The sequence below is a fragment of the Etheostoma cragini genome, chromosome 10 (genome assembly GCF_013103735.1).
Source record: "Etheostoma cragini isolate CJK2018 chromosome 10, CSU_Ecrag_1.0, whole genome shotgun sequence".
Lineage (NCBI taxonomy): Eukaryota > Metazoa > Chordata > Actinopteri > Perciformes > Percidae > Etheostoma > Etheostoma cragini.
The window spans coordinates 19,986,273-19,996,571 of record NC_048416.1 but is presented as its reverse complement, the minus strand read 5'-3'; the positions used below and the strand labels follow the sequence as shown (position 1 = coordinate 19,996,571).

The 10,299-nt window shown below is 38.9% G+C and overlaps 2 protein-coding genes across 9 annotated transcripts in view; one reads left to right on the top strand and one right to left on the bottom strand.

The window, feature by feature from the left end:
• The window catches only part of sept6 (septin 6), a 17,887-nt gene extending 10,969 nt beyond the window's left edge, over nt 1–6,918 (bottom strand). For all 7 annotated transcript variants that reach the window (XR_004658291.1, XM_034884037.1, XM_034884031.1 and 4 more), the window contains exons 1-4: nt 6,889–6,918; nt 5,118–5,232; nt 2,037–2,232; nt 736–922 (exon numbers count right to left, since the gene is read on the bottom strand). Coding sequence is in view for 6 of the 7 variants with exons in the window: in XM_034884037.1 (XP_034739928.1) it covers nt 736–922; nt 2,037–2,232; nt 5,118–5,232; nt 6,889–6,918 (528 nt within the window). In the remaining variant the exon portion in view is untranslated. The remainder of the gene's footprint in view (nt 1–735; nt 923–2,036; nt 2,233–5,117; nt 5,233–6,888) is intronic.
• A 1,344-nt stretch (nt 6,919–8,262) lies between these two features.
• The window catches only part of pttg1 (PTTG1 regulator of sister chromatid separation, securin), a 4,425-nt gene continuing 2,388 nt past the window's right edge, over nt 8,263–10,299 (top strand). Inside the window, exon 1 of one of the 2 annotated variants that reach the window (XM_034883632.1) lies at nt 8,263–8,431. The gene's annotated coding sequence lies outside the window, so the exon portion shown is untranslated. Of the gene's footprint in view, nt 8,432–8,514; nt 8,535–10,299 lie in introns of those variants that run through there. The other variant, XM_034883633.1, reaches the window with a different exon arrangement.

Genomic DNA, 10,299 nt, shown 5'->3' with positions numbered 1-10,299 from the left:
CCCCCCCCCCCCTCGCGCACGCCCCCACCAGGTGAATTTGTAAACAGAGGAGGCTCTTCTCTGGATCACGCTGTTGTAAGCACAGTTGCCAGAGGGCACAGCTGCTTTGGCAAACACTGAGCCGACTCTTTGTACAAAAGCCAGGAGGTTCATGCAAATAAGCTACTGTGGAAAGGCCCTCACAAAAAAAAAGAGGCTGCAGTCACTGAGCCGACTGCATTACACAGCTGACCTACACCGACGCAGTAAAAAGAACAGAGCCAATATGCATGCAGGCAGATGGCCTAGAAAAGGTTTAGGACCCATGACTAGACTAGATAAATCAAACACTGCTAACAACAGTGCAGTGCCAAAGAATGTACCTACACTATATCTGTAACATGATACAGTAATACTATCTATGCCTGTAAGCATTCTATTAGTTATTTTTTAACATAATTCAGCTGCAGTGCAACGGTCCCATTCACTTAATGTTACAAAATTAAAAATATAGACAGCATGGATATTCAATTTGTGACTCTTGCACAATTGCAAATAAACTGTATGTTGATTGTATATTAAAAGGAGACCATTTTAAAACATGACCATAACTGGAATTAAAGGAAAGTGGGTCTAAATTGTGGGAATAAATAATCCCCCAGCTTCAACAAACAACAAAAACTACTTCTACTGGAAACTTTGAGACGTAAAAATAGCTTCTGGCTGATGACAATAGTGTGATTAAGTGAAGTTCACCTTGCTGTCAAGTTTCTTCATGGTAACCAAGTCCAGGGATTTGAGCGAGTGTCCTGTGGGAGCGATGAAATAGAGGCATGCGTGGATGCGGGTGTCGTGGTAGCTGTGTAGCGTGCGCTTGATTTTCAGTTCCTCTTGTAGATATGCTTCAAACTGTGCATCAATGAACTCCACGATAGACTTGTAGCTGTGAGAAACGGGAGAAACAAGGAACTTTTCCTTTGAATATATTGCTTTATCAGCACCTGTCCTGTCCCGTTACTAAACAATACAATATGTTTCACACCTGCAGTATATGAAAAGGTGAATACTAGTTGGAAATAGACACACTGACCCTTTCAAATGCTCCTTCACACGTGGCCACATTTGGAGTATTTTGTGGGGCCCTTTACCACCGTAATCCATTGTGCGCCTTGTAATTGTTTAATTAAGCATTTAGGGGACCCTCCACAACTCTTAGACTTGGAAAATATTATGTGGCCACTGTCTTCGCAAGATATTTTTGTTCAGTTGGTCATCAGTCACCAGTGAAAAATATCACTTAAGCTAAACCACTGACAAAAGCCACTGCAAAGTGTAAATTTTAGCAGGCAGTCACACATTTCTTATTCTTAATAGCATATATGTTGTTGTAAGTAGTATTTAATATTAACATGCTTTAGTGTTTGCCAGTTATCCAAGTAAGAGTAAGAGTATCCATTTTTCAACCAATAGACTAACTGCATAATTATTTAAACGTTACTTTCAAAACAGAAAATGATACAAGCTACAAAACAGGGACAAAAACATGTCAGAGGTGATACATTGATGACAACAGAAAGTTTAACCTTTCCAGCTGACTCGACCAGACACAAACACAGAGGGACACACAGCTGGTACACATACCGAACGATACTCTGCATGAAATAACATGACCACCTTCACACTGGTCATGATATTTCCTCTTTGATTGGCAATTTGATACTGACCAAAGCGTAAAACTTGGAAACAACCGCAGGTCTCCCATTATTAGAGAGCTTACAGAGTTGGAGCTCAAATGACATCTCAGCCTAAACTCACCTCAAGAGCAGAGTTAGCAATAAAGTTGTGGATGGCAAGATTCATATATTATGTTTGATGAAATACAGTGGTCTACATTGGCTAAAACTGATTTCTGGGTCATAGTATGTCAGGAATACTGTGTGATCAAAGTGTGGATTTCTACTATTGCTCCCAAAGATAAAGCCTGTCAGTAAAACAAGAACTGTGCGAAAGAAACCAGTTTTCCTCTAAAAGACGTGACAGTTGCGAGACTGCGTTACCTGTCTTCTTTATTGATCTGGTCTCCAAAGCCCACGGTGTTGACGACGGTGAGTTTAAGGCGCACGTTACTCTCCTGGAGCTCGTAGGTGTTGGACTTGAGCGTGACTCCCGGCTGGTTGTGCTGGGTGGGCTCGCCCTCAAACTTGGTGTTGAACAACGTGTCCATGAGGGTGGACTTCCCCAGGCCTGTCTCGCCTAGACAACACAGAGACAATTCATCATTTTACTGGGATCCTACACACCTTGATCTTGGTTTCCTCTTTACCTTGACTTACATGGAAATGTCTATCATTTTCCCCTGCATACTTATACCAACAGAAAATGGATTATACTGACCTTTTTTATTTGGTCAGCTTCTGATAAACCTATTTTGATCAAGCTCATCAGACACTTGTATTGACCACCTATTTATTGGAAGCCTGTAAAAGTGTCTAATGAAGTGAGCGTGGATTAAACGTGACAATATGAAGATGTTCCCCAACTAGTACAAGTTCTCATGTCTCAGCATATTGTTTGTAATCTTTAAATAAAAACATTTGGTCCCAAAAAATAAAAAGATGCTCCAAACTAAATGTGTCATTTTCAACTGCTTACAGTCACAAAAACAGCAGTAGTTGCTGCTAATTTGCTGATGTATTTTGACATCCATTCACTGTTAGAGGCTGTGATGAGTCAGATACAGTGCTCACTCTGCAAGAAATTCTATTTTTATTCATCACCTGACCTACAGTCCAAGCATGTTAGCCCATTTTTAGGATATCTCTGTCTATTACACATTTCTCATATTATCCTCAGAATCATAGTAAATCTCTCATGCTGAAGGCAATTTGGCATCTTTTTTGCAGACACGGAGGGACAAACTGGAAAGGGTTGCATTCAAACCTCCAGAAATCATAAATAGCTATGCAAAAACTATGCAAAAAAGTCAGTCACCTTTTCGCTAGAGATGTAATTTTTACTGCAACGATCCCGATACCTGAACTTGCGTATTGGCCGATACAGAGTACTGATCCGATACCAGTGTGTTATATATTTTATTACATTTTAACATCTGTATACTGCTATACCTGTATGGATGTGATATGGTTTCTATCTTTGTTGTTGGTCTGGCTAAACTCTTTGTGAAACACGAATTAACACAAACAATGAATGCCACCAAACTTTTATTCATCATCCAGTCATAAGGGATAAAGAACGTCTTCATTATGTGGTACCAGATTGGTGCATAAATTCCGGTAATTCTCAACTAGTGTTTTAGGCGGTATCGGAGTTGATACCGTTACCGGTATCGGAACATCTCTACTTTTTGCGCAATGGGAACAAATCAACTCCACACTTTTGCTTCCCTCTGGAATTTTAGAGCGCAACCTCTTTAAAAACAAAACAAAGATTACATGACTTTGCCTCAAGTAATGTTTGTGCGTTGAAATGCTGCACTTGTGAGTGACATCATTTACAGTTTGTCAGTCTTCTGCTTCATGTTTCCTTCCACATTCTTATAGATGTGCTAATGCTAGAATGTTATTGGCCTTTTCCCCTTTTCACTCCTACACAAACATAAAAGGGACTCAGTGTATCCACTAAATAGTTTTCAGATGGGAGGCGAGTCAAACCTATGCCACTAAAAATGGCCACAATGCATTAACTTTCTTCAAACTCTTTGAAATAGAGACACACGTTGTAGTAGACCTCTAAATAGCAACATATCACAAAAATAGATACCTTACGTATTAGAAAAATAGAAATTGTCAACATTTGCCAGTGCTTTTTAACTGGTAGTAAAATATTTTAAAAAACGGAGCACGGCCATCAGAAACTTTTCTATAAAGTATCTTTCAAGAATTCAAAGCTTAAAGCATGTGTCATATTTTCCTCTCTGTTTACAGTACTAAAATTGTAAGGTGTCCTGGGAAAAAGCAAAGGCAGTGAGAGAAAACATTGCCAACCAATTAGTTACTCATTTGCATTACAGCTTGGTGATTATTTGGGATTTATTTGCCCCTGAGGCAACATGATTCCACATAGCAAAAATGGTTTGACTGTGTGTGGCAGGCAATAATGCAACGTTGCCAAAAACCAAAACCTCTTAAGTTCTAGCCATCACTCAATGATACAGATGTAGTGGAAAAATATTAGAGATGCCTCTTAGTGTTAACACAAACTATAGCCTTTAAAATGTCTATAAAGTTGAATCAGCGCCTCTCTAAAACAGCTTCAACGCAAAGTGAACTTCATCTCCTCCTTAAAGCTTTTTTGTGGAATTGTTGTATTAGATTTCATAAACTTTAGCTGGGTGCATCTTATAAACTGAGTGAAATGAGTGAATAATCCTAGCACTCAGTGAAGCTGAAGTGACTTTTGTTGTCAATATAAAATCGGATGTAGAGGCAAACATTTCTAACTGTTCTCACATATCCTGCAAAAGGCTGGTATTCTGTACATTTACTAGATACTGATAATCATACTAAAATTAAATAAGTACCTGTAGATATTTCTGGATTTCCTATGTGAACTAGAGCTAAGCAATATATATCAATCTTATATTAATATCGTGACATGAGACTAGCTATTGTCTAAGATTTGTATATCATAATATGGCATAAGTGGTGTCTTTTCCTGGTTATAAAGGCTGCATTACAGTAAAGTGATGTCATTTTCTGAACTGACCAGACTGTTCTAGCTGTTCTATTATTTTCCTTTACCCACTGAGTCATTATATCCACATTACTACTGATTATTTATCAAAAGTCTCATTGCGTAAATATTTTGTGAAAACACCAATAGTCATCACTACAATATTGTTGCAGTATCGACAGAGTTATTTGTATACAAAGACCGTGATATTTGATTTTCTCCATATCGCCCAGCCCTAATGTGAACTCAGCGCATATAACTAATCATGGTGGCCAATGCTGACGGGCCCAAAAGAATCTAAGCGGGTCATATCCTGAGCAATGTGCTTTGCATCTTGTGGAAAAGCCGGACTTTCATTAAAGCAAATAAGTCATTTTAGCCTAAGGGGAGAGAAGGGGGGGGAGAGGGGGAGAGATAGCGCCCATTTTCATGCATGACATACTCACCAACACAGAGGATGTTGAAGCAGAATCCGTGGTTGACAGACTTGTTGACCAGCTGGTCAGGCATGCTGTCGAAGCCGACATGGCCTGCCAGAGGGACAGCACGAGCACCTTCACCCTAAAAACACAAGAATTAAACATAAAAAATCTGGAAAATAACTATCAAACTGAACACCATATGCATTGATATGCCTTATAAAGGCACTCTGCTCTCACACCTGTAAACACACAGAGGTTTCTATCTTACACTTTAATAACAACATCTCAATGATTGTGTTCATTAGGTAAATAATCATGACATTTCCAAATTACACTTGAATTAACAAAGTTCCCACCATCTTTGATCATGTAAGTCTTTGAGACTGACTCCAGAGCATGCTTCAGAGGTGCACTGTTGCTCACTTCCTGTTTCCTGAGCTATAACTTTCTTCCCACAGACGAGACAGTTACAAACCACAATGTACATATATGGAACGGTATTGCTGCTCTTCATATCCAGATAATTAAAACAACAAAGAGCTTTGACAAGACATATAAAAGTTTAAAGCGGATAGTTTAGAAATGACAATATTTACCAAAAAGGAGTTCATTTAAAATAGCCAGCATGGGGTTTCTGTGGTGTCACTTTGACTTTTTGACCGGTTTTGCTTCACTGTACTCTACTTTTACATTGTTTGTACACAGTCCATCTCTGGACAAGAGTGACACAAAACACCAATGTGTAAAAGCACTGGTGTTACATGTGTGTGGGTGCTTGTTACCGCGTGTGAGTATCCCTATCTCTGCAAATCTCATTTCTGCAGCCCACGTCTACATTATGAGGTGCAGCAAAGAATTTAGATTATATGGCGAAAGCAAGAGCTCTCAACCAGCTAAACCTCAGCCAACCAGCCATTATGTGGCTTAACATAACACAGTGCTGCTTTCCAATGTGGCTGTAAGAGGAAAACATTCCGTTTGAGGGTCAAATTTAAAATAACTGGACAGTTGTGGATTATTTGGATAGTTGAAATGGGGTTTTTACCAGCTGAGGGGGTATTTAAAAAAAGTGGGGGTAATGTGAGTAGACAAACAGCATTTCCTCTTCAGCTGCAAGTGCAACATTCCTGAAACCATTCCTGCTTTTGAAGACACTCACAGCCAAGTTACACACAGCGGGTTTTTATTCAGTGAGCCGCAAAGGGATATCAAACTGCAAAACCTTGCTATTCTGAGCACTCTTTCTGGGTGTAGTTGCTTCCTTTACCAGACTGAACAAAAACCAGGCAAACTTTACACACGCTTGTCAAACTGCAGGGCCTAAATGTCTACAACTGGCTAGAATCGGTTGTGTCCATATTTTCTATGAACATTAGACAACGCCCGACTGAAAGTTAACGGGATTTACATGAAACAACATAACGGAAATGAGCACCGTAGCTGTGCTGAAATGGGGGCGTTCAGAATGAATGGCCTACCGATGGCTCTATTATCGGTTTATCGTGGGCTAATACACATTATTTAAAATATTTCATTCCACTAAGCCGCATTTCGTTTGAAAGGTAGTTTTAGCTAGCAATATCAGCACAAGAATTCTGCAGGCGTTAGCTTACGAACATGAACATATTGAAATAAAGATGTTTACAGAAAGCTACGACGAACCAGCCCTGGGCCTGACTTACTTACGTAGCTAACGCTAAAATTATAGAGTTGCAATTAATGCAAATTGCAAATACATTTCAATAGGTATGTGTCGATAGTGACAATGGCACCCTGAGTAAAATAGGCTACTCACCGCTTGCCTTGCTATCTCGGTTGACGCCATGGTAGCTGCTAACTGGAGGACGAAACCTCTGCTGCTCTCTCTGGTCTGCAAAGGAAGCTGCACTGTGGAAGTTACGCCGGAATGTACCACTGTTCAACAGGCAATTTTCCGATGGTTCGATACTGTGATAACTGGCCGATGTGGCAATCCTTAAGATGTCAGTCCTTATTTAGGATAGATAGAATACATAAATCAATCTTAATCTCTCTGAAGACTTCAGACACAAGAGCTTCAGTTTTCAGAAATGTGTGCATAGTAAAAGTGTGTGTGTGTGTGTGTGTGTGTGTGTGTGTGTGTGTGTGTGTGTGTGTGTGTGTGTGTGTGTGTGTGTGCGTGCGTGCGTGTGTGTGTGGGTGTCAGTCATGGATGTATTAAGAGAACGGTGTGTGAAATCTTTTATACATTTTTTTCCTGGATATGTTACGCCAGACCATTGACTCTTTTCGCCAGACACGGTAATACTGCAAATATTTTAATAGTATATATTTCAATATTTTAATCAATGGACCATAGACCATTCTTCAGCAATAGATGAATAGATTACTAAACATTTATTTAAATACAAATCTTCGTATTAATTGTCGAAACGATATGGAGTCTGGCTCTTCAAAATAATTATGGTAAGAAATGAGCGCTACCCACTGAGCTCCCCCACATGATGCCTTCTTGGTCTCGTCCAGTACAAATGAAAGTGAACCACAGTCATTAAACGTTGCAAAAGGAAATTCAGCAGCTGGTGGCAAGAAACACTGAACGCAACAAAGATGTTTTAATATGACCTCAAAACATTAGGTGCAGCCATCATACAACATAGATGCAATTTACTTATATGATCATATAAAAGAGGCAGCCACAAAGACACTTATGAATATGAAGTGTTTAAACAGATAAGGAAGTTGCATATTCGTTTGTCGTAACGTTAGATAATCATGACTAAATTCATAAATACTTCGGTCGTTCCTATGTTAAAATAAATTAGTTTAAGAAAAGCCCATTTGCTGCTGCATTCATGTGGTGTCAAAATAATCGAGTAAACGAGTACCTAATTGGGAAAAATCCCCTGAATGCACCCTAATTCTGAACAACAAGAAGGACATGGTGGACGAAAGGTAATGGTAAGAAAGTTTTATAAATGTATTGCATCATATAATATTTGTTTTGCTCACATGTAATTTGCAATATGGGTATTAGGTTGTAAGTTGTAACCATAGACTTAATATTAGCGGTCTATTTTTGTAATCTTCGTTGCTAAACACAGCGATATTAAGTTATGTATTAGCATTAACCCTGATATTTAATATAAGAGTTAACCTTCCATAAAAATATATAAAATCACTAGCAACAGAACAATCCGGGAAGCACTAAATGCAGCATAAATCCTCTGCTACAGCGACAGCGAATAGGACGTAGGCAGTGAATTTAAAAAGGAGCCGGTGCCACCCCATTTTCAGACCATAACAACTTTCTTGATTGAGAGCAAAGCAGTCAACGGCGTTTAGCACAGCTGATCGAGGTAACGTTGACGACAATACCGGTGTATCACAATTACTGTTGCGTGACTGTAAAGGCTCATTTACCCTAAATACGTTTTATAAACCAACGAAGACGTGACTAATGTAAGCTAGCTAGCTGAACGTTAGCTTTTTTTCGGCACGATTTGGAATTTGTATCCTTAGCTCTGCTTCAGCACAGCAAAAATGTATTAACTTGACTTAGCGTTAATTAAGCTAACGTTAAGCCAATCACCGTTAACTTTACTTTGCTGTTAAATGGCAGTAGGTTGGCTGGTTATGGTTAAGGTTGGCCTTTTGAAACGTTAAAGTTCAATATAACGAAGTTACGGTAACGTTAGCAGCAGAGACGTAACTATGGTTAGCAAAATGATCAACGAACGTTTTTTTGAATGCAAAGGTTACCCAGGTTTTATGGAAGGTTAACTTGTCTTTTAACTCGTTGCCATGGCAACCCAAATTCAAACTAACGTTATTTTATTTTTTAACGTTGTTTTTTGTAGAGTATAGCCACAAGACAACAGAGTGAAGTGAAACTGCTAGCTAACGTCGAACTCAAAACGGAGGATAAAGTCAGCCAGCTTGTATTTCAGCAGAGGATCCGTGTCATTCAATATCGGTAGCTACAGCGGAGTGTTTTAACACTTCCAGATTGGATATTAATTGCACTTTACTTGTGTAGTGTCAGATGCTGAGTAAACACAGGCTGGCTAACGTTACCTGCCATATTGGCTATTGGAACCCAACGATCTTTAGATTCTAGCCATATTTATTTTCTGATCCACAAAAAAAATGCCAGAACTCTGTATTGTGTCTTTAGAGCATAATAAGTAGAAAGTGTGCTTCTAAAACATAAGTGCATGGAGTTTGTTGTCATAACTGAGCTAACCTAGCTAGGTGTTGATGGAGACCGTGACAGGATAAAAGCTTGCAAAATACGTCTAAAGTCAAAACAAACAAACAAATTTTGGAATGCAACCAATGATTATTTTAATGTGTCTATAAAATGTTAGAAGAAAGCCCCAGTGATACCTTGGAGTTACTTGTAATTTTTTTTATTTTTTTTTTTAAGTGCTAAAAGCCTTAAAGGGACAGTTGCCCAGTGTTGGAGATATGGGCTGTAGAGATGTCTTGCAAATATAATAAACTAGGTGGCATTTGGCTTGTGATGGACAAAGCACCAACAAAATAATATGCAGTTGAAATGGCAATGTCTCTTTCCAGAAATCATGACCTGGTTACTAAAGATAATCCACAGACTTTTTGTGTACTATTTCCAACTAGTTCCATGATATTTGACAGAAAGCATATATCTCTATGGCAGATATATCTAACACTGGGCATCTCACACCAAAAATAATTTAAATTGATAAAATATTATTGCAGCTTTAAAAAAAAAAAAGTTCGATTTAAGTGTCCCATTAGCCTGCGTACATAATGGCAGGGCCCTGGGCGCTCAGCTTCAATCAACTATGTTAAAAACGACAGACAAAGCCAGAAATCTTGGTGTAGTCGTGGACTCTGACCTGAATTTCAACAGCCACATTGAGACAATTACAATATCAGCCTATTATCAACTTAAGAATATATCAAGGGTTAAAGGACTTGTGTCAACAAGATTTGTAAAAACTGCTCCATGCGTTCATCTTCAGTAGAGTTGACTACTGTAAAGGTGTCTTTACAGGTCTCCCTAAAAAAAATCAGACCGCTGCTGCTCAAGTTCTCACTAAGACCAAGTGACTGGATCACATCACTCCAGTTCTGAATTCTTTACGCTCAATTCCTGTACCTTAACGAATTGATTTCAAAGTACTTTTGCTAGTTTATCAATCACTAAACTGTTTAGGGCCAAAATACATTTCTGATCTGC